The sequence below is a fragment of the Phalangium opilio genome, unplaced genomic scaffold (assembly GCF_054372755.1).
Source record: "Phalangium opilio isolate 3A_F unplaced genomic scaffold, DU_Popi_V2 ptg000070l_1, whole genome shotgun sequence".
Taxonomy (NCBI): domain Eukaryota; kingdom Metazoa; phylum Arthropoda; class Arachnida; order Opiliones; family Phalangiidae; genus Phalangium; species Phalangium opilio.
The window spans coordinates 13,908,298-13,933,549 of NW_028324182.1; the positions used below are offsets into that span (position 1 = coordinate 13,908,298).

Below are 25,252 nucleotides of genomic sequence, written 5' to 3' on the forward strand. Positions count from 1 at the left end.
TTCTAGTATACTTAAAGAAATATATACGCGACTAAATAAAAATAAATTATCGATGGGGAAAAAATTTCCTTCCAAGAAAATAAAAATCAATTGTTTTCTAATAAGGATTGGAATCAAAAATTTTATTAATACTGGATTGTGGCTGGTTATAGACCTATAGTTTTAAACTATTATTGTTTAATAGATAACCTCTTAAACTGTAGATAAGCCAGGAAGAAATCGCAACAAAAAAAGGAAGAAATGAATTCCTAATATAGATATTAAAATTATCACGAAAATTGTTATATCAGATACGTGGTTTAGTATTTTATACGGGTCTCAATATATAGTCAAAAGAGGACGGACAACTTTACAAAACTGCGTTGAATTGAATAAATTTAATTGATATAAATTATTTTGATAGCTTGAGAAATTTTTACGTAATCTTTGAACTTCACTCTAAGAACTTCAAAATAAAAAACAATTTATGGAGATTTTTTTAGCCATTTGTCTAAATTTAGAAGAAGTTCCTAATGAAACTATCCAACCTCTCGATGGGTATGATTACCTAGCTTGTTTCAAACAACTGGCTGTAACGATTATTAAAGAATTTTCTTCTTTTATTTTAACAATCCATCATGAAACAAATGAGCGAGTTTTATTTCCTGGGTTATTTTTTTCTTTTTTAATAACAAAAAATTAATAATAACAATATAAATCCGGTTTCATTTTTACGCTGAAATATAATACGTCAAACTTCTTTTGAAATTAAGACGAAGAAGTAAGAAAGAAAGAAAAATCACGGTTCTTTCACTTTCTTTTAAAAAGGTACTCCATGAACAAGATATTATAAAAATTGGGCGATCTTCTCTCTCTCTTGATCGCAACCCGTGAAGAGTAAGAGTGTATCAAAACACTACTTATGATTTCACCAAAAAAAAAGTTTCAAGTTGATAAGCACGGAGAAACAAGATCAAAAGAGTTCCTTTTTCAAAGGGAGAGACTTATAAAAAGTAAAGACATAGATACCGTAACAACCTCAAGTATGACACTGAGAGGTTAAAGACATAGATACTGTAGCAACCTTAAGTATGACACTGAGAGGTAAAAGACATAGATACTGTAACAACCTCAAGTATGACACTGAGAGGTAAAATACTTAGATACTGTAACAACCTCAAGTATGACACTGAGAGGTTAAAGACATAGATAATGTAACAACCTTAAGTATGACACTGAGAGGTTAAAGACATAGATACTGTAACAACCTTAAGTATGACACTGAGAGGTAAAATAAATAGATACCGTAACAACCTTAAGTACGACACTAACTTGAATTAAGTTTCTGTTTACTACAGTAAAAGCAACTCGTTATAATATGTTTCTTATATTTGTTTCGTAAGGGAAGGGTTAATTCCAATTGGAAATTTGGTTGGCAGTACAGCAATGGGAAATGTTATACTTATTACTAAAATCTTACTTATGATTAAGGTTAGAACACGGAAATAAAAAAATCGTGTGGAGATATCTTTGAAATACTTTTTTATAAAAGTTGGTAATTTATGATATATTTAAAAAGTCATTTAAAAGATATGAAAAAGGGGGTAATTATATAATTTTTCACCGATTCACTAAAGATAGCGAGCAAAGATACATCAACACCTTTAAGGTTATCTAGGTAGATAAAGGGGATATAAAATACTCGTAGCGGATTAAGGTTTCAATTGTTCGTGTCTCTAAAATGTTTAATATATGCAAAGGAGTTATCTCGATCGTCCCTGTTTTGGTTAATTTTCTAATTATCATCATTAGTTTTAGTCTGTCTTTCGTAGACAGACATATCTGAAGGCGATCTTGAATGAAAATGAACGCTTCATTAAAGCAACGGCATATAGGAACAACTGTTAAATATTTCCGGTGTGATTAAGTACTGGTTTTAGTAGTACGTGGGATTCATTTTGTTCCAATACTTAAATCACAAATATTTTATTAAAAAAAATTAATAAAAATTAATTTTCTTTTCATGCACGACATGAAAAAATGGTATCCACAAAAATAAATAAATATAATATTTTATTGGTCTCACCAAAGTTCAAATTTGGGAAATTACCCGCGAGGTCGTAAATTTCCGAGAGAGCGTGGGTTTTTTAAAAGATTTTTTTGGGTTCATCTTAATATTTTATCATTTACATAGACAGCGGGATGTTATAAGTATCTTTAGAATATAGGAAAGTTATGGTATCAAATAAGGAGTTGAAATTTATACCACCACCACCACGTTATGACCCATAAGAAAATTACCATATTTTACCCAAACACAAATTTAATAGGAAATAAAAATTTTCTAATTAGACTACGGCGGTTATTTAAATTAAAAATTATTTTTGTGGCCACACAAATGTGGAGAGGGAAAACAAAAAATCATGAATATAAACCGCGGTAGCAAATGTTACTTGCGACTGAAAATAATGGATAATCAAGGGACATTTGCCTTAAATAATGGTGCAAAGTTATCTCGTTAATTAAAGCCTAATCAATGGAAATATATTTTTAAAAAAATTGTGTCAAAGGCCCGCGGCAATTATAAAAGAAATCTTGGGCCTCTAATAATTATTTATGAGATCATCTCGCGACGCTACTGGATCCCTGGGATTATAAGAGACGGGTTTTCTAAGTAAAGTTGCTACCGGAAACGGAGGGACACTGCATATAGTTATTACGGTAAAATTGCCTTATAATATAAGTAATTAGTCTCAATTTAATTTGACCCTGAGAAGATGGTGTTTATTTTCACACGCTTAGTATTAGAGTAATTGTTATTTACACAATTTTAATAAATAATAAATAATAACTGACCCTTAATGCGAGATTCTAATAAAGGGCTATACTTAAAAAGCTGTTGGTTAAATTAAGATCCGTGGCTAATAGGGTAAATAATTAAGATGGATTTAATTTCACTTAATCTGGTTTACGAAGAAGAGAGGCTCAACAAGATCACACTCTTAGATATTAAACCTCATCTTTTATGCTAAAATTTGCTTTGTTTCAATACAATAAGTTTTTTCTAGAAAAAAGAAAAAATCAACACCTACAAATATATATAATATAACCTATTATACCGTTAACAATTTTTGAGAAAACTCTAGAAACGTGAGATAGACTGTTAACATCGTAAAATCTTTCCCAAAAAACCACGCAATAAAAGAAAAAATGAATCCATGGCATGGTAATCTTTCCTCTATCCAATAACCCTTTGGAATGCGTTGTAAGCACCAAACAATCATTAATCTTTTCACACAAAGACAGTTCTATGTCTCATCTCCTAATTTTAAAATAAAGAGGACCATATATTATTGTCGGCAATTTCTTTTTAAAATTTAGCCATGGGAAAACGCCCCTCAACGAGTTATCTATTTTTAGCCAGGAATTGTCTATAACCTTTAACGGAGAGAGAGTTCTAAAACGGATTATATTTTTAAAAAAGAAAAAATATTCTCCAAAAACTAAATTTAAGGAGGATGAGGGAGTGTGAGAACATACCTTCTTCTTCAAGAAGAAGAAGAAGGTTTTGGTCGGAAGAGAGTCAGAGACTATGACCTATTTAGAAGGATCTATCTCTTAACAGGACCCGAATTTTACAAGAAATTTTCTTGTACGTATGTACGTATCTTCAAGGCGAAGTTCAATGGACTACACTCAGCGGTGTACTTAAGTCCGTTCATCACTTGCAATTCAAAGATGTACCGTATCGTTGTAGAATAATATTATTTAAGTAAATAACAAGCCAACCGGTTAGCTATTTTAAAGAAAAATTTATGTTTCACAGATGAAAATTAATTTTTAAATTTGTTACAAAGTTTACGAATTTACTGTTTTACACCCCAAAAGAAGAATGCTATGATTTGAAATATGGTTTCACTGCCTTAGAAGCACTATTTTAATTTATGTCTAAATTGACCCTTGGGCGTTATATTATTACCTTGTGCTCATACAGTAATACATTATTAAAGAAAATAACTCTATATATTAAATTGCATCTAATATATATATACTAACAACATATCAAGGTTTGCAAGTTTGTTATACGCGTTAAATTTTCTCGCATCCATTATGGAATTGGAGCGTTCAACAGAAACAGAATTCTTTTGTTGTTTGAAGAATTTTTGAGTTTACCTTTTTACAAATTGAAATTTATTCAAATATATTCACTCCTCAGTCCTCTTTGGCAAAAATGTCTATTGAAATTTTTGGACTAGCTCCCAAATATTTTGTTTGTTGTCTATATTGAAAGTAACCGAAACCGTGGCAGCTACTAGCCTAACGTAACGTTAGTGTTTATTTTTGTTGATGTTCAGGGCGTTTTTTTACACGTTATTCCCCTCCCTTTCACACGCCGCTAAGAAATTTTAAACTATTTTAAAAAGAAGTTTATTATTATCTAGAGAGAAAGTAGGTTCTTCACGATGCGTCTAGAAAAATCAAAAAATGAGTTTCGTTTCTCCCAACGGTATACATTAAATGCAATGTTTCAGACGATGTAATATAAAATTTTTAACGTTTCTTTCTGGGGTGATTTTCTTAAACGGCAAAGTTTCTTCCTTAGAAGGTTTTATAAAAGAAGGAAAAGATAAAAAACAAGTCGATAAAATTCTATTTTTTTACTTAAAGTAACGCGAGGCCTAGGAGATTCCCCCATAACAATTTCCCAGGAGTTTTAGGGAAGATCTATACTAGAGGCCAGAGAAGTCAACTCAAAGGGAGATTAAAACACTGTCTAAGTTATTTCTTTGCCAAACCCCAGGATTGTCTATCCAAGTCTATCCGTACCCTAAATTTCAACTTTCATCTTACCCTCCTGACAATCTAAAGTCATTTGCCTTGACCAAATTTTCACATTTTATTTGTAGATAAGTCAAAAAGTTTTGTGTTAAAAAATAGTACTCCTTTCTGGTGCTGTACCGTAACATGCATGTTTTAACATATTAGCTGAGCTTACCCTAAAATCAGAAAAAAAGAAAAATTAAAATTGTTTTGACCAAAAAAATATTTCCAGAACAATATGACAATTTTAAAATTCATCTACACTCAGTTTCAAAATGGCCGATTTAATTAGGTTCTATGGCAACCCTACCTCCTTCTCATATTAAAATTTTACCAAATCCAAAAAAAAAAAGTTGGAAAACGTACACACACTACCCCTTTGACATTAAAAAAAAAACCCCAAAAGAAAAAGAACCTTTCCTTCAGAAATGTCACAATTTGAGAAACATAGAAGGAAGTCAAAAATTTCTTTTCAACAAGGGATAATATTACGAATGATGGTTTCTTGTCCCTCACAGACCTATTTTCGCAAACTAAAGATAAATCACGCTATAAAAAGAAGAGAGGGTGATTTTATTCGTAGCGGTATTATTAGAGAGACATTGAGTGAAATCATTTAGACAGGAAATAAAAAATGTCAAAAAAGATGTTCTAACTTTGATGACGCATAAATCAAAAGAAAATAGAAGGTATACCCCCGGTAACACGCCTCCATTTTCAATGGAGAACCAGTCAACTTTACAGAAAAACTCCGTAACGGTCAATTAAACCCAGGGAAAGAATTTTTCTATTAAATTTACAAGCATCCTAGCGATGAAATATTTTATGAATGTAATTTGCGTTTGAGTCCGCTAGCGGTAGCGGGTGGTAAATATTTGTTTTTCTTTTCTTTTCATTAAATTAAATTCTTTCATTCATTGTGTTACGATATAGTACTATTAATTTTGTCTATAGAATAAAATATTTTGAAACATTGTAACTAATGAACGAATTTCAAAAGTTAAATTAACCGTGCTGTTTAGAATATATACTAGTTTAATTTACTCTTCAATTTATGATAAACAAATTAATTTAATTATATACTCTAGGGTAAATATTAAATTGAAGAGTTCTAGGTTATAATAGATAAATAGATATCGTAAATATAGTTTCTTTTATAGGAAAAAAATTTAAAGGTTTATACAGATTAACGTTTCTAAGTATATTTATTATATCTATGGATAAGGGAGTACTTTTGCATAATTGTATAAAAATTATTGCGAGTTATCAGACCGGTAATCTACATATTTCGAATTTCCGAGTTATTTAATCCAAATTGTTTCAAAACTACTTCACAAATGCGAATTAAATATGTAATTTTACAATAATTTGAATAAATGTTACTTAAACAATATAAAGCTTACATTACTGCACACAAATTAAAGTTAAAGACACAATTTAGAACTTCAAGCACGTTCAAAGACCGTATATTACTTGTAAATATTGTAACAAGGGGTTAGAAGAATTGGGGAAGAACAGGAATTTTTAAAGGGATAGAATCAAGGATTTCCGACTAGTACAAGATGAGGGCAGTTTTAGGTTAAAAAATGTGCCTAAAATTATGTGTGCCAAAAAAAAATCGAATTAAACCGTTTAAAATTAAGAAAAGTACGTTAGATATTTTGAAATTCAAACTAGCCGCGAATACCACCCAACTTGTTTTGTTACCCTAGTGACGTTGCTAACGTCCACTGATTCATTGGTTGTTTGGAAATAGGAGTATATAGGTAGCTCTAGATCACTGTATAGTAGCTTTTCTCCTTCACTGGGGAAGCGGCGCATATTCGAGAAGACATTTGTAAACATAATTCTGATTTATCATGTTTATTATCCTTTGTTTCCTTAACTCTTGGTTACGTTGTAGAGTTGGGATGATAGAGATTTGTCAAAATAGTTACGGGTAATGGCCAAAACACCTCATTTTTGCGCTATTTTGGCAAAGGCTTAGCTTCCATGAAAAATACTAATTTGGCGAAAATGCAAAATGCACAATAGTATGAAAACTACTTTTAGGTGTAAATCTACTATATTTCCGTGTGAGAGGAGGCTAGCGGGGTAATGTAGGTGGTTCGCTCGTGTTTTTGCCGAACGACTGTAGAGGGAGCAGTGATGGGAGCGGCGCCGAAAACTAATTCTTTTAAACATTAATTAAAAATAGTTAAGTTATTAAAACTATCAATATATATATATTTTTGAAAACGTAATTTTAGGTTCTATCTGATTTAAAAAAATGAAAGCTTTTCGTTTGTAGTCAAAAGATTGATTCTATCCCTTTAACTCTCTTACTAAGCTAACTTTTTAACTCTATTAAACATTACTTAATACTTAAATATACTTTCAAAGATCGTTAAAACCTTTCAAAAACCAACAATAACTGTAAACGGTAGATTACCCTTTCGAAGTTAATACGAATTTCAATTGCGCTTAATTCTTTAAGAGCTATTTATAAAATAAATATTGCTAAACTCTCTTTTTATAATTAAATAAATAAAAATTAAATATAAAAATTTGTACTACTTTACCTCATTGGTATGTAGGCCTAATTTTTACGGTTTGAAATACAGTACACACACGGTGGCATACTTAAATAAGAAAAATAAAAGAAAACTTTAAACTTAAAGGTTAAGAGGACACAGAATTCTACTTGTATTTCTCAAACAAGAAGAAAATAAATTCCAGGTGGTATAAGCCTACATAAATGTGAATATCCGAGGGGCTAGTCACTCGGCGTACAGTATTTAAATGATTCCGGGTATCGGTGCACAAGGAATCTGACAGTGAGTAGCCCCTTGTGAATCCCCAACCAACTAGTATTTTTTTTTTGGCTAACCGTGTTTAATAATATTTTAAAATAAAACTGGTACTAGATTGATAAATGCAATGAACCTAAAAAATAAAAAAATAACCCATAGTTCAATAGAAACGATTCAAAATAATAATGGGGTTTTTTTTAATACAAATTCATTCAGCACATAATCAATTTAATAACCTCTAAATCGAATAGGAGGGGCTATACCAAAACAAAGAGATAAAGCGGTCGAATATAACGTCAAAAAGTCCAGCCAGCCAGCTATACATCATCATATAACAGTTCGATATTCATAAATTTAACGTAAGGTGTAATTTAATACCCTCATACTCCCATCATCACGAAGAACTGCTATTTTGAACAATCGAAAGATCTAGATTTCAAAGTTTTATTTATTTATATAGGGCAAAAAATACTGCAAATATAATGATAGGTTTATCATTTGCATATAATTTTCACTCTGTTAAAAGGTTTAATAAAACAGGAGCGTAGCTATTTCCTCTCTCATTCTACGCATACAGGGTGTTTCTGATAAGTTAAGGGGGCAATTTTGAGTCGAAAATGTAATAACTTCTATCTCCATTTTGTTGGCCCTAAGGGGCACTGTTGTCAAGTTATGATCCGAGTGTTTTAAGGATGACCCCTTAATTAATTAAATTAGAAATAATTGTCTAAATCAGTTTCTTAATTAAATTTAACGGGGTCATCCGTAAAATACTCCACCCAATCTTAACTCGAAAAAGTGTCCCTTGTGGCATAATGGAGATAGAAGTTACATTTTAGACTCAAAATCGTTCACCCAAAGAACATCACGAGCAGACATATCAGAAACACCCTGTATAATTCGAAGTTTCGAGTGAGAATATATTGTTTCGTCTACCAAATATAAATATAGAACTCCCCAGTCAACAGAAATAAACACCAAAAACGCCGATGCAATCAGATAAACAAATAAATATATGCAAAAAAAACATACATTCGATTCTAACCTAGCCGGGTCTATAGGAAGAGATAAGCTTCTGTCTCTAATATACTTTTAAGGATTTAGGGTGTTTGTCGGAACCAAGGATCTTATAAATCCTATAGAGGGTAAGAAAACAGGCACAAGCAATGGGTTAGGGTGGGGATGGTTCATATTTTAGTATATCAAGGTCATTTCGTAACCCTTTCTAGGAAGACCCGGGAAGTTGTTTGATAAGTAGTAATTGTGATCAGATCACAAAAAATTATTTCTGGTCCTTTACAAACCTACAAAGTCCATGTAGATGTAGATCCACCCCGTAAAAACACTTGCACTTATTTATAAATGTAGATTTTTACCCTATGAATCAAACTAGTTTATAAACACGTAGAAGAAAAATTACCACTCACGACTGTATGAAAATAACCCGAACAAAACATATCCATACCACCATGTATAGAGGAAACTACCATAAAAAATATAAATAAAATATTTTCGGAACACTATAATATAATATAGTATACTGTACCATCCCATAGTTATCCGACAAACTTTTTAAATATTAAAAAAAAAAAAAAAAATACAAGAAGAAAAAGCCAGGGGCCAGACGAATGACGACCCAAATTAAAAAATATAAAAATATTACCAGCGCATTTTATTTTTATGGCCAGTTTTAGTCGCCCATCTTTATACCAACCCCTGGGCTAAAATAAACCATGAATTTGTGTTATTTTAAACTGAATATTCATTTATCTAATGTGACAATTAACTAGTCATAGGGCTGTGTCCAAGCACTGGTCAAAGCAGCTAAACTTTCGATTCGGAAGAAGATACAAAACCGTTCTCTAAAAGAATGAATTGGATATTTTGTCATATTTTAACTGACCTCCTAATTTCATTCCATATCTGAATTAATTTTACTTTAGTTTTTATAACTGAAATTAAATATACTTTTATCTGTATACTGAAGGGACACATTTCTCCTAATTCTTTAGATCTATGTCGACAATAGAGGCGCTTTCCAAAGAGAACTGAGAGATAACGAGTGGTATTTCGATATTTTGCCATTCACTTTCGACTTTTGAGTAATTTTAATGGCGCTATTATTTCAGGTCACAATAGACAATTCCATTATATACTTAAGCTATTTCCCTCGCGCCAGACGGAGTCCACGTTCACTACACCTGGAATGCTGGTCAACTGACCCCGCCCCTGTGGTGTTTGCTTTCTTGTGGCATTAATGAAATGGTTTATACTTCAGTAAAACATTTGGACATGGCTCCACGCCTTAGAAAGGAAAAGACAGGCGGAGGACATCTCAAGAGTGAGAGAGATAGAACTCCTAAGAAAGATACCGACCACGCACTCAACATTAGGTACAGTGTCATCGACCTACATTCAACTAAATTTTCTCTTAACAAAATTGAAATCTTTTTAAAATTTGATCGTGTCCTCCTAAATCTCCTTACAATCGGAAAACTGTCGTTTCCGGATCTCCACCCATAATTTCATCTTTCTCTCCTACATTTCCTTTGCATTGTAAGTCACTGATGGGATTTGAACAATAAAATGGTGCCCTTAGGCCTAACATCTTAATACCGAATCCATTTACTATTTTACTTCAATACAAAAAAGAGACAGAGAAAGGCGTTTAAAAGAGGCCTGTAACTGATATGATGACATACAGTATAATTGGTCCGAGGCTGATATGCCTGATGTTACCCTCTTTGAAATTTAGAAGATTATCTAACGGGATTTAGCTGCGTGGATTGCTAAACTTCAGGAAACAATTATATTTCTAAATATCTTTAAATTATATTAAAATATTTGGAAATATAAGTGACGCTTCATTGAATAGTTCCATTTTATATTCACGGTTTGTAGTAAGAAATTATAATAGTAACACGGAGAATCCTTATCTTCCCATCTCCGTTATGTAAGGATGAATACAAAGTTTAAGAAATTTACCAAAGAAAGTGTACGAAAAAGACACCGCACGTGCTTTTCTGGTTTTAATTTCAAATTATTCTTAACTCGTAAAGTTACTTGTGAAATTTAAACTTAAAGAAACAAAAAAAAGGCATAACGTTTATCCACATGTTAAAACTGTTAGCAGTTATTAGTCAATCACTTAATAATCACAAATCAATCAAACTCTAACCCCATAATTGAAATAAATGACATAAACGATGTCAACTATAGTTTTCTACTATAAGGAAGTATTCTTATATGATTAATCATAATATTCTTGAAATTATTATACGTGAAGACCGATTAAAAAATAAAGAAGACCCTGCATGTTGAGAGAATCCAGTTATATTGTATATAATCGTTTTTAATTGCAGCTAACTATCTCCATCACGCATGATGTATAATTTTTTACGGTTCTACGTACATTACAGTTTGAGGGGAGTTTTAGAATTCACCATCTTCCCTGGTCCCGGATGTAAGGGATCATTTATATTATATAAAGGTTGAAGTAAAATGATTTAGGTCACACAAGGAGAGGATGCTGCGGGGGACGAGTCATGGCATGGGTTATTGGTCATAAACTACCTCCGACCGATTAATAAAAAATAAGCAAAGTGCACCCAAAGAAAATCGCAAATGTTTCTTTCTATGATGCACCCAGATCCCAGGATATATACTTAAAAGTGGAGGGAGGAAAATGGAAAATAAATTCATCTTTCTTTTTTTTATCCGTTTCAATCGTTAATGTCAAGTTTCAGAGAAAATACTCAAATCTCAGGGACACAAAATTTAAAAAAAAATATGAAATCGCACATGTTCTTAAAATAGTTTTGAATTTCAATTCATTGTTACGCCATAACGTCATTTAGAACAGAATTCAACAATACCATCTTTTAACTTATAAATCTATTCAAGCTTAGAACACCCTGCCCAAAACCCTTAAAGGGATACCCCGGTCTAGAATTGGAATCATGTTTCTATATACAATATTAAAGAAGATACAGGCATTTACTTCTGAAACAAGTAATTAAGTTTCCGTGAAGCACTCACTGGGGGTACCCCTATTGTACGCCTAGCACCACCTGATAATAATTAACTTGTTAACTATCTATACAAAGATATGGGTTTTTTAACTTCCAATTCGTGGTCTGAAGGGATAACTTCCGTAAATTTGAACCATTTCAAAACTTATCTTCGTAACATAGATATCTACATTATAGGTTCAGTACAATTCGTGTTTGACCCAAACAAAATCGAATTTAATTAATACAATTATAATCGAGATGTTGGATTCCTTTTAAAAATAAAAATAAAGTTTGTTTATAGTTGAAATCCAATAGACAAATGATTACACGCTTTCCTCAATCTATCATAGTTCAATCGCCGGTTAATATCGTGATAATTTAGCATAACACGTCTTTCTTCAAAAGTTGATCTCGCTCCGATCATAACTTTAAAACTGTCATGACCTTTCGAGTTGTAAAATGAAGCAACTTTTTATAAATATATTTAGAGAGTAATAATTGGCTTAAAACTTCCGCGGGTTTCACGAGATCTACCAAATTTTAAATTAATGAAAGATCGTGGAAAGAAGTTGTACAAAATTATTACGAAACAAGTTCTTATAACGGGGAAAAATGAATAGAGTTTAAAAGCACGTTCTGCGGATTTGATCCCTAAGTTTAATAATAAGAGCTTAAAGAGTTGTTCATTGTATTGTTATTTTTGAACTGCTTGTAAGTGAGCAGGCTTTGCAAAAAAATTAGCTCAAAGTAAGACGAGTCTAGATTATTTTAGTTTTAAAATAATTTTTCCGTGCATATCTTTCGCTACAACTTTCTCACTCTTTCTCTTAATTATAATGGAAATCTTCCTCCACAGCTAATAATTAAATACAAATGTTAATTGCATTGTTACTGTTCATTCTTGTAACTAAATATTAAAGCGTGATTTTATTTAAATCTCGGTAAATTTAAGTGAGAGATCCAAAACATTACCGAGGCAAAGAAACTACAAATTTAAGTGTAGTTTTCCAATGTGCTAACATACTATAAAACTAACATTAAACCGTGTCAAATTTCACGGGGGTTTAAAGCAATTATAATTTAAATAAAGAGTTATAATATTATTAGTTATAGAATCTAAAAATAAAACATTTTTATTACATTAGTGTAATAATTTTATGAATATATAAACGTATTCAGAAAACATCTTTCCTTCTATCCAATTAAAAATGGCTTAAATAAATTTAAAAAAAATAATAATAAATAGAAACACTTAGCTCGTGTATGTCATCATACCTAAAATAAATACAAATACGTTCGGATTTTCCTTCAGGAGAAGAGCAAATACACACCGTAAGATAATTATATAAATATTATGCAAAATAGAACAGCGGGAGAATTTGTTTTTTCTTATATATTTCTAAAAAGATGTATGGATACCATACCCTTACCAGTACAGTAGAAATATTATAATTCAAGTGTAGGAGTTAATTTCAACAGTTTAATGTGGCAATTAAAATTATAAAATAATTTATTTGAAATTATCCTGAAAGATAATTTGAATACCGGATTTATACAGGGTGTATGACTTAAGGGTCTACCCCGTTTACAAATTATGATTAAGAAATTGAATGAAAAAGCTAATTTAATTAAGGGGTCATTGGTAAAAACTTTCTAATCATAACTTTTAAAGGTGTAATGTCCCATTGGGCATAAATGTCATTGAACAATTTCGACTCAAAATTGTCCTACCACCCTTTTTTGAGCACCCTGTATATTAAAGATGGGGTCATTCACCACCAGAGATTTATGTTTTCAATGATAAGAATGAACCAGAGCCAAAGGTAAGGATAATGATTTTTAAACGACGGCTGTTTTAGTACATGGATTCTGCTTCCATGTTTGTTAAAATCTAATCCTGTATAACTAAGTTACAGAAGATGATTTGAGAAAAACCCACGTATTTGGCCAACATCCTACATTTGATTATAATTTTGTAATAAGATTAACCCTATACAGAAGACCCATGCGCCTAAAAATTTAAAAAGACATCAAAGACACCGGTTGAAAAAATCTCAATTGCTTAGAAATGGAAAATAATTTAAGTTGGTATTTATAAGCATCCCTCTTTAGTCAAGAATACTTAAACAAGCTCGTAATTTAATGTAAAGATGTTGGACACTCTACTTCAAATTTCTTAAGAGTAATTTCATAACGATCTCCTTGTCTTTCTCACTTCACTTAATGATCTTCTATTTAACTAGATATTTAATTAAGCATACGAATCACGTTCCAAATACGAGGGATGGTTCAAAAGTGTCAGAATTCATTTCTTTTTTAACAAAACCTCTCAGAGCTTTTTCCCCCTATGGGTATCCTTCCACCTTTCTTTATAATTGAGCTGAACATTAAATCTAAATGACTTCCTCTTCTTAAGATGAAATTAAAACTATCGGGCGAAATATGTGCTAGAGAAAGGAAGATTGTTTGATGGAGGGGGAGGCATTAAGGGGGGTCAAAAGGGCGACTAGAAGACCCACTTACTCCCTGACCCGTGAGCCAGAAAGGGAGAGAGAGGGGGGGGACTTAGATAACGTGAATTATTAAAACTACTTCCATTTTAAAGAGTACAGAAAAAAATCGAAAATTATTTATAGAATCTGACTGACTGGTGGGGCGAGTGCGTCTATTTTATAAAATTTCATAATTTTTTATTCAGGGTAACCTGTCATCAGGAGGTCAACAGCCCTCTACTTTCTCAATCTCTTTAAGGTGGTCTAATGACAGTAAAAATTAACGCTTGAAATATTGAATAATTAAAAAGCCTGTGCCTTTAATTGACTGACACGTTTTTCAATGGTGATTTAATGGTTCAACCATTGTCACGTGGCGGGATTTGCATATTTTACCCGCCAAAATATTATAGACTGTCCCGCCATCTAGGTTCGACTTCGGTAAGCCTAATTCTACAGCAAACTTAAAATTAGGGTTACCAGAAGTAAAACTGCGGTTTCATTGCATCGAAAATTAGTTCATGTAACATTACACTTACGTCAAGCCAAAAATAATTACTATAAAACCCATTTCAAGCTAGGGCCTAAGCCTACTATCAATTGGAACGCAAAAAAACTACTTAATTACTGAATGTTACAACACAACTACTCAAATAAAATATTCCCAACACTTAAATTAGGCTAAATGTTAAAAAAAAACTTACTCTAAAACGATGTCCTCTCCCTTGAATAATGTAGTGTCTTCGTCGGGAATTCGAACTAAAATGGCACCGACAGAAACCGCATTGATGTCATGTGATTGGTGGAGACAATAGGGGTTTCAATAGTTCAAACAGAGTTCAGCCGCTTCAGAAGCACAGGGTCTACAATGTTAAAGAAAGGTTTTAGCGCCAAATTCGAATATTATACTACAATTGAATTTAAAAAAGGATATTTATTGGCTATGAGATTGAAATTACAATAAAAACAAAGAAAATTAAAACACCATAATTAAATATAAAAATATTTACAAGAATAATAAGAAACAGAATAAAGCTAAAAAAAAAAAAAAAAAAAAACATTACTTTTTTTTTTAGTTTTTTACACATAAATGTGTGGTTAAGAAACCACTCATTTTTAACAATGTTAAACTATGATTGATAATTTAAATTACATAAGCAAGAAAGAGAAACTGTGGCTGATTAATTAATAGTTTGTGAATTATTTTAGTCAAAATCGGGACATTTTCATATTATATTATTAAGGCACGTGAGATTTTGATGAGAATATTTTTTTTTTAAGTTTCTTTTTAAAATACCAATTAAACTTACCATAGTTACCACCAATTTACAAATTCCAGTCATTTTTATTTAAATATTATCTTGATGCTGATTTTAACAAGTGTAGCTCATAAAATGGAATAATTCTTTTTGATTTTAAGTGTTTTTTTTTTGGTCTTATAATATTATTTTTTCTTTATTTAAAACTACTATCACTAACCTCTTTTCTAGAAATATTTTCATATAAAATTCATTTCATGTAAGTACGATACCATAAATTAAAATTATAATGGGGAGAAACTTTGAAGTTTGAAATTAGCCTTATTCCTGATCAGCGCCACCTACCCATAGCGGTGACTTTGAAAACTACTGTAAACGGCAAGCCAATCAGATGTCGCTAAAATCTGGTGACGTCATTTTTGGTAAGACCCGAGAGTGCCAGTCAGTGACGTCACCAGATTTTAGCGACATCTGATTGGCTTGCCGCTTACAGTAGTTCTCAAAGTCGCCGCTATGGGTAGGTGGCGCTGATCAGGAATAAGGCTAATTTAATTATTCTTATTTAAATTTAAAAAAACAGACCAATTATATAAAAAAAACAATTATCCCCCAGTAGTATTAATTAAGATTAGGTGATAATTACTCTAAAAAAACGAGACAAATTAAGATACTGGCCGATTTTAAAAGAAAAAAAAAACAAAATGAGAGAAAAATATCGGAAAAAAACTTCCGTACTGTCAATAATGTTTCTCAAAACACCAGTAGCTTATCAAAACAGACACAAAAACAAATGAAACAAATTCAAAATTCAGGTTTGTTACTTTCTAAACCAAACCATACAATTTATACAAAGTTTTATATTTATTATAATTAATTTGAGTTTCTTTTTAAAACGAAGCCTTTTCAAACTCATATTATTAAATAATATGATGCAATTGGATGTAGTGGCAGTTAACAATGAATTTTTTTGGATCCCAGGACCAAATTACAAGAATAAACCCAAAACTTAATTAATTAAAGTTAAGAGATCAATCAATCAATCAATAGCAAACAGGAACCCAAATGCCATGCTCATCTTTCCTATAGAAATGTGGCCTATTGTCTGGAAACACCGTAACCCCTGGAAACGGATTCTGTTGAATAAATTTTAACGTAGCTCTCACTTGAGAGGTAAAACTGGGCGGCTCCACTTCAGGGGATGTAGACAAGTGCTATGAGAACGGTAATTCATTATAAATTAGTCACAACTTGTAAATGCTTTCTAATTAATTAAATAAATAATTACTTGTCTTATAAAATCGTCATTTTGGGACAACCATAGATCAACTCCTCTTAAAGGTTCATAGTTAAATGGACCAATGCGTAATAGACATAAATTGCAGTCATAAATGTCCAGCATCTTAAAAAAAAAAAGTGTATATTAAAGTGTTAGTGACATAATTTTCGTCATCCACAAACTTAATATGATATGTTTACTTTTTTATTTGGTTTCGAAGCAATTTAGAAAATTGCAATCAAAGTATTGTGTTTGGAAAAGGCTTAGTTAAAATTTTGTTTCGTTTTATGACGTAGTAAGGAGAAATTTTCTCTCTAGATATCGCTCACGTGACGACTGTTAGTGTCTCAGCGCCGCGTTAAGCCTATTTTATTCATATTCGCGCGCCATTAGTAGAGGGAGTCTCATGCGCTCACGCTTTCCCGCGAGATGCCGTGAGTGACGTATCAAGGAGAAAAACCCACCAAAAATATTCTCCGCAAATTTCCTTTTGCCCCCCAAATTTCAAATGTTTGAAGTGTTTTTTCTGTGTTTTCCCTCATATTTAAATATTTATCAAGCATATTTTTCGAATCAGAAGAGTTTAAACTCTCAAAAAAAGTAAGGTTTTCTTTAGATTTGAGATAATTTTTAAATCATGTCGCTATTCCTTTAATATTTATGGGTTCAGGTTTAGGAACTTCTGATTATTTTAGTTTAAAATTAATTATTTAATATTTACCTCAACTTCATAACAACGAGTATAATGCCTGGCACATCTCAAGGGCATATCAGGTCCTTTATCGGGAAAACTGGCTGGAAATATTTCTCCACTTTTTAAATTTACACCAACACCATAGACAACTGGCCAATTAATATTTCCACGTAGTGAATTATTAAGTTCTCCTATACAAGCAGTGACTAAGTGAACTGGAATTGGTTGCTTTTGGAATGAGTCTAAGAAATGTCATTTTAACAAATTAAATGTTAAATTACATCCTTATTTAATTAATAAATAAATAAATTGAAATAACTTACAAATTAACTGTAAAGAGAGTTCCTCCGAGTATCTTCGGTGATCTAAAAATCCACCAACTAAATGGAGTTCAATTCTTCCTTCAACACTGTTCATGGTTAATTCCTGAATCCTCCTGACCATACTATTAACACCTTGTTCAAGGCCAGCCCCATCAAAATGGCCCACCGCTACTGCCCCAGACCCCGTGTGTCTTAATACAACAATGTGGCATGTAGTGGCATCATCACTTCCAATTACACTCACATTTTCTGCAATAATTATTATTATTAACTTATAGCAAACACTTTTAAAGAATACTATGGTAAAAGAAAAAGATCTTACTGTCATGGGGACCAGTTGCACCAAATTCTCTTTGGGACACGTAAAGGAGACCAACAGGACCAATTACTTTGGGTATTTGAGCAATAAGAGCTGCAGCTACATCCTGCATGCAACCATTTGTTTTATAATTTTAACAAATAAAATATTAAACTTTAATTGTTTTTTTAACCTTAAAATGAGGATATGTTTCTACAAATGTCCTTGTGTCCGGAGGGACATTTTCCATAATAACATTATTGATTAATAAAGGCATCTTCACTTGCTAACTGTAAAATTAACGAAACACAACTTTCACAACAAGATTCAGAATATTCCTAAAGTAAGCTGGGAAACATTAGAAGAAGCCTCCGAGTCCCATTACACAAGGAAGAAAAGGCTTAGGATATTATTACTATTAATCTCAAGTTTCATTTCACGAATGCATGGGAAAAAAGCAAGAACTTAATGATCATGACACAAAGAGGTCAGATCTTTGCTAGTTTTCTATCCTTTAAAGAAAGGTCGAGAGCTAGCGGAGTAACTGAACTGGTTTTGAGGCCAATTTCAGGACCCTTACATGATGCAGTAAACAATCAGGTTGGGGGAGGCATTTATACCTCGATCTAAGCAAGGTGCATAGACCTAAGATTATGGGAGTCTACCTGCTGCTAATAATGTACATGTATCTCATGATGTAGAATGGCTTTTTATGATCTACGTGTGTAATTTACAATGCAGGTTATAGAATGGAGTGTTGGATGGCCTTGCCTAACTTCAAACTTCTGTCAAGTTCCATTGACAGAGAGTTTAACTAGATGAAGGGTCACACTTATACAATTCCCGAACTGTTTAACTAAAAAATCGCGACTTTTTCTGATATAAAATCTTGAGAGTTAACAATTTATTTTTCAGAATCGCGCTTACACACGTAGATATAAATATTACGTAATCATAATTATTCTTGTTTCACTACTCTTGAGAAAACAGAAAATCCTAAGAAACTGGGTTCTCTAAGCCTCGGCCCTTGACATCTCATATTTCGACGAAATTTTCAAAAATATATACAATTTTACTTACATTTCAAACGCATTTCTTGGAAAACTCTTTCTTTAAACTTTATTTTAAACCATTGCAATCTGTATTTACTAATTCTAAAAGATATAAGAAGTTGATGAAAATTCCGATGCAACTCCTCTTACTGCGCGCTTAGCATTAGAGTACTGATTTTTGGCGGGAATAGATGGCGCGAGTTGCCGAAGAAGCAAAGTTCCCTCCCCCTTTTATTCCCGATACCAAGAATTGATAAAGAAATTCCCATTCTGCTTTAGCATTCTTCCCAAGTGGCATCTTATTCTTGTGAGTTAATTTTTTACGTTATTACTTAGTTTAATTGAGGTTAAAAAATACGATATTATTGTTCGTATTTTCTATGATTTCTCCTCTATATTTTCCTTATTATTATATTTCCATTATATATTTAATTATTATGATGCGAAACGATTTCCACGTTTCATCTGTTAAGCCTAGGCCTATTTAACTTACCACGTTTTATAGAGTACTGGCACTCCATGTTAATTTCTCGTAGAGCGTAACGTAGCCAAAGGCAGGGAGGTGCCATTACCCTATTCACCGTCACGTCGCTCGTTTTTTTAACATCAAAATTAAATAAAATTTTAGGTTGTCCATCGTTACATTAGGCCAACTGCAAGATGTCGGGAGGTTTACCCGCTCTAGCCCTTAAGGAGGATGATGTATCGAAACTGCTTGCCAGTAGTACCCATTTAGGGACCAATAACATGGATTTCCAAATGGAACAGTACATCTTTAAGAGAAGATCCGATGGTATTTACCTCATTGATTTGCGTAAAACCTGGGAGAAATTGCTGTTAGCCGCCAGAGCTATCGTGGCCATTGAAAATCCAGCTGAGATTTGCGTTATCTCATCACGTTCTTACGGTCAAAGAGCTGTATTGAAGTTTGCCTCCGCTACTGGAGCTACCCCAATTGCGGGGCGTTTTACCCCAGGAACCTTCACTAATCAGATTCAAGCTGCTTTCCGTGAACCTCGTTTGTTAGTCGTAACTGACCCAAGAATCGATCATCAACCAGTTACTGAAGCTTCTTACGTTAACATCCCAGTTATTGCTTTTTGCAATACTGACTCTCCACTCCGTTATGTTGATATTGCCATCCCATGCAACAACAAGGGAGCCCACTCTATTGGTCTTATGTGGTGGATGTTGGCACGTGAAGTTTTACGTATGAGAGGATCCATCACGCGTGGAGTTGCTTGGGATGTCATGGTAGATTTGTATTTCTACCGTGATCCTGAAGAAGCTGAAAAGGAAGAGCAACAACAAGCTGCTCAAATCCAGGAGAGACCTATGAAAGATACAGCCGGAGACTTTCAATCAGATCAATGGGGAGGAGATGTTGGTGTCCCTGCTGTTCCAACTGAAGTTTCGGATGTACGTTTAAATTTCTAAAAACTTTTGATTGAACAAGTTCTATGCCTAATTTTTTTTACAACTCAATTACAGTGGGGTGCTGAAGTACCAGTTGCTGCTCAACCAATTGGAACTTTCCCACCAACTGAAGATTGGTCAGCCGTACCGGCACCAGTTGCTGCCCCTGTTGCTCCCACCAATGATTGGGGTGGCACTGGCAATGTAGAAAGCTGGAGTTAAATTGTATTTTGTACCAAAATAAAATAATGTCAAAGACATTTGAAATAAATGACGCAAAAACAATTGTCCTCTTTATTTTCTTACCTTTTCACTTGGCCATCTGCAATAGAGCTATGTTAGAAGCCTCAGAATGACGTCACCCATGTTATTTGCCCATAGAACGAAACTGGTACCAAACATGGCTACCCACTGCTAAAGCAAAGCCCGTGACGTTTTACATAGGCACTGACGTCACAACTGAGATAGCTCTATAGAGTAATGTCAGTTCTACTATGCAAACGTCATACCATAGAGTAGAGGGGGGAGTAGACTGTGTATCCCTCCCTCTAGACGCGCTTTTGTAAGAGGGGATACTGTACGCGCCTGGTAGGGGGGGATGACACCGAGCTAAGAGATAGAAGCAGACTTAGAAATAAGGATAATTTTTAAACTAGTCCTTGGGACCAGTGACCCCCCTAGTGTCCTAAATAATAAACTGGTCTCCGGAGTGGTCCCAGCCTTTGTTCTCCTACAGATTTGCAATTAATAAACTGGTCCCGAGGACCAGTGACCCCCACTTTTTGAATTAAAAAACTAGTCCAAGCAATTAATAAACTGATTTTGGACCAGTGGACGTGTGCTATTTCTAAGTCTGGATAGAAGGGTATGACGTTTACATACGTAGGTAGAACTGCTCTAGCTCAGTGTCATCCCCCCTATCAGGCGCGTACAGTATCCCCTCTTACAAAAGCGCGCCTAGAGGGAGGGATAAACAGTCTACTCCCCTCTCTACCGACACTACTCTATTATACATAGTTTTCAGACTAGGAGGATTGATACCATTACACCAAGAGACCTGGCTGTTCGGTAATACCATTAGTCCGCCATGTAGCCCGGCCTCCTGGTGTGTATCAATCCTCCTAGTCTGGAAACTACGTATTTATCTTGAAATCTAACAATCTCCAAGATTATCCTCCGTTTCGGATTTAATTCCTTTTGAAACTTAAGCACACTTGAACCCATTCACTCTTCATATGGTTTTTATTTTTTTTTTTTTAAGTAGTTTTTGATTAAAAATATTTGTTGCCTGTACAAAATATTTCACCAAATAATGGTAATACAGTGGCAAATACTGTAATGGTATATTGACAAAATCTTATACTGCAAGAATAAAACTTCTGATAGAGGAGTTATTTATATTTACAATGCTATATACAAAAAAGTTCTCTTCCTCCGAGGAGGAAATTTTGGGGGGTAATTGAGAAAAAGGGGGGGGGAGAAAAATGCGGCACAATATTTAGTTAATATGTAACATCCACGCTTTTTTTATTATTGAAAAAGATTATAAATTTTTTCAATGCTATAATTCCTCAAAAATGGCACAAAAACGTTGTTTTTATTACGAGACTCTGGAGACTGGAAATAAATTTTTTTTATTATTTGACTTCACTCTTTTTTAGGCGAAAAAAACTTCCGTATCGGTACGATTTAGTAGAGTATAACCATAACTGTATAAGAGACATTTTTCGATATTTATTAAATATTTAATTATAAAAAAGAAATATTGGTGTAAATATCTTGATATGTTTTATAAAATAAGATAAAGATTTCATTTTAACTCGTCTAAATAGTGTTTTAGATAATTTGTCTAAAATGTTGGTTTTTTTCCAAGGAGAAGGATGGTAGGAAAATATTACCCTGATTACCTAAGCTAAAAGGTACTGTATAATGAGATTCTAAAGAATTAAATAAAGGGTAGAAAAATTTGTAGAACAAGTATTAAAATATATTAAAAATAAGATCAATTAAGACTACCGTAATTATTAAATTGAACAGTAAAAAGAGCGCCAAATGAACTGTAGTTTTGTTTCAGAAAAAACAAAATAGAGAAATGTTTGTATTGCATTTGTTGAGAGTGATCGAGCTACATTCGTGGATCTTCGTCAAACTTGCGCTAATATCTGTACTTCATTTTTGTTGGCTTTGTACCCATCTGGTCCCAGTTGCATTTGCACCGAAGGCAACATATTCCTCAACCCAGAACTTCGATTAGGGTTGGGGATAACTTGTTGCGTTCCAGTAACTGCCACAATGACCGTATCCTGATTTCTAACTTGAGAAGAGTCTGTCGTTTGCACGATTGTTACTGTGTTTATGTCCGGATGTTTGTTACCCGTCCTGACAATTACTTCCGGGGAACCCGAACTCCCACGTAGTTCAGTAGCGCTTGAGGGGGAAGTCCAACAATCCGGTGGAGTTATCACTAAAGGCATGGCTACTGCCACCGGGCTATCATCGCTCAGACCAGCAGTCACGGAAGTCCTACTCTCGCCACTGGGAGACGTTAATAACGGTGGTCGTTCCAGCGTCGAACGGTCCAAGGTGGACCGGTCTGTCACTGAACGTGCCACGTCGGCGCTGCTCAGTGGTAAGGCTGAATGAGCAGAATCGTTGAACATTAGAGATTCGTGAGATAAGTAGCTCAAAGTCAGAGAAGGGTCTCTGCTGTGAGAATGACTAGGAGGCGTTCCGGGCATAAACGCCGAACTAGGAGTATTCGTTCCAGGAGTGTTTGCATTCCTATTCGTATTGCAACCCGAAGACGAATCAGGGAGGTCGCCGATCGTGTCATTTCGCGTCAGCCGAGAGTCCAGCGTGTCCGACGACGCGTGAGGGGCGCCACCACTTCTTAAAATCGCGACCGAACTGGCTCTTGACCTGTAACTAGGAGGCCGACTGTAGTCTCTGTCGACGAAACTCAAAGGTGGCCTGTCAGAAAGAAAAGAAACAATTTGCGTTAGTAGGTTTTTGACATAAATTCATCCGTAAAACCTATGGGAAAAAACCTCGAATGAAGTGTGGAACTAGCGTGTGACCTATAGGTTGGTGGTGGAGAGACCGGTGAGAGGGCGTTTGGCGGTACAGTTGTTCCCTGCTGCCTGTCCAACAAGAGGAGTCGAAGCCTGTATTCTTGCATAGAAGCCTGATAAGAAGGCGGCGGGGGTCTGTACTGGAATTCGGGGTACAACATGGCTATTTATGAAAGAAGACGAAGAAGAAAAAAATTAAATGAACAACAAAACCTTAAAGAAAGAAAAAGAAGAAAATTATAAGAGGGATGGATGAGAACGAACCGGCGTATGGATGAGGCGGTCTCCCGTAAGGAGGCACCCTGGGAAGAAAACGCCGGTTGAGATCCGGATTCGCGCTAACTCCAGAAGAGCTGGGTTGAAGACCGAGCATGGCACGACAGGAAGGGGCATCATGGGACGTCAAACGCCAAGCGATGCCGCTCACGGTGATTAAGACTATTCCAACTCCTAAAAGAAAACAATAGAATAACAGTTAGCAACAAAGACATAGGCGAAACACGTAATTGATGACCCGATGGAATAGTAGTAGGAGAAAGGCTACGAGAAACCACGAATACACCATTGGACGAGGTACGGAATAATTACGCCCTGCTCCTCCCCAAAATTAGCTTTTGAAATAATTTATTTGATTAGTTTTGGTCTAATACTGGAGCGCGAGGAAAAGCAAATTTATTAAAAGGGACTGAGTGTTAGAAAGAGGGAAGTCGGAACTAAAATTATCGACATTCGTATTACACACGTAGTGGGGAACGATTTGGACAAGGCGTCGGGAGAGAAGAAAGGGTCGAATGGCAGCGCGGATGATGAGAACAGAGTGGAAGAGGCGGGAAGCTTCTTTACTCTCCAAGGAATAATTACGCGGAAAGTCTTATAGGGGAATAATAACGAGTAAGGGTGGTAAGGGTGAATGCCTAGTGTTAGAACCCCAAGATTCAAAGTTTCCCCACCAAAGTACGGACGATCTCTTAGTAGCGCTCAACGACAAGCCAAACGCGGGCGCGGTTCGCTTAAGAATTAGTTTCATTTATCATTTTGGAGAGAGCGAGAGACACACACGGAGTAAAGAGTAGTAGGCGAGACCAAATTCTACAATTCTGGGCATTTTCGAGGCGGTGCGAGGAAGAATGTCTTTGCAAGGAAGAATTCGTGCCCATTAAAACCCGGGGAGATTCAATTATAATCCAGCAGGCTGTTATAATAGCCGTCCCAGTTTGAGAAAGGCAGCTATACGAAGCGGTGCCTTCCTAAACCTTAATTCATTATCGTTATATTCTAGTATATTAACGGCGAATATCTAGGAACGCGCGTTCGTTTTCTATCGCTTTTGCTCCAATCTGCATATTATTAGGACAGGGATGAGTTCACTCCTCTCCCTTAAAATTTGGCTTTCGCGCCTCCTATATAACTCCGGAACCATTCCGATCTCCACCCTTTTGGCAGAACCAGAACGCTTGCCTATCGCTTATCCCCAAACTCGCTTACCGAGTTATAATTTATGGTTTATGGACGGACTATTATAAACCTAGAGTTAGGAGGTATAGAAGGGGCGTATCCTTTTACGAATCAACCGTGGAATTCTGTTGGAAGCTAAACTCTTTAAGGGTAGAGAGGAGGCTTATTGTTAAGTCTAATCATGGTCAACCAAAAGCTCGGACATTGGCATTGTCCTGTCAAAATTTACAGCCCTTATAGCAGATGTCGAAACCATGGAAACCCTAAAATAATCTCATTAAAATATCACAAAATCTCACGAGCCTTATCTC

General features: G+C 34.3%; 3 protein-coding genes across 4 annotated transcripts in view; 1 reads left to right on the top strand and 2 right to left on the bottom strand.

Annotated features, from left to right (window-relative positions):
* Nucleotides 1-15,011: 15,011 nt before the first annotated feature.
* On the bottom strand, nt 15,012-19,178 carry Ntan1 (N-terminal amidohydrolase 1). Its single transcript, XM_089843372.1, has 7 exons — nt 19,028-19,178; nt 18,141-18,237; nt 17,972-18,074; nt 17,650-17,898; nt 17,354-17,568; nt 16,642-16,755; nt 15,012-16,567 (listed from the first exon to the last, which is right to left on the bottom strand). The coding sequence occupies exons 2-7, from the start codon at nt 18,222-18,224 to the stop codon at nt 16,397-16,399; spliced, it is 936 nt and encodes a 311-aa protein (XP_089699498.1). The 5' UTR covers nt 18,225-18,237; nt 19,028-19,178; the 3' UTR covers nt 15,012-16,396.
* A 6-nt stretch (nt 19,179-19,184) lies between these two features.
* sta (stubarista 40S ribosomal protein SA) lies at nt 19,185-20,700 on the top strand. The gene is made up of 3 exons (XM_089843373.1): nt 19,185-19,306; nt 19,628-20,418; nt 20,491-20,700. The coding sequence occupies exons 2-3, from the start codon at nt 19,660-19,662 to the stop codon at nt 20,635-20,637; spliced, it is 906 nt and encodes a 301-aa protein (XP_089699499.1). The 5' UTR covers nt 19,185-19,306; nt 19,628-19,659; the 3' UTR covers nt 20,638-20,700.
* A 938-nt stretch (nt 20,701-21,638) lies between these two features.
* Nucleotides 21,639-25,252, bottom strand: part of LOC149661838 (uncharacterized) — a 46,880-nt gene continuing 43,266 nt past the window's right edge. The window contains exons 3-5 of one of the 2 annotated variants that reach the window (XM_089843360.1): nt 23,751-23,936; nt 23,493-23,649; nt 21,639-23,385 (exon numbers count right to left, since the gene is read on the bottom strand). In XM_089843360.1, the coding sequence (XP_089699486.1) occupies nt 22,560-23,385; nt 23,493-23,649; nt 23,751-23,936 (1,169 nt within the window). In that variant the 3' untranslated portion in view covers nt 21,639-22,559. Of the gene's footprint in view, nt 23,386-23,462; nt 23,650-23,750; nt 23,937-25,252 lie in introns of both variants that reach the window. The other variant, XM_089843359.1, reaches the window with a different exon arrangement.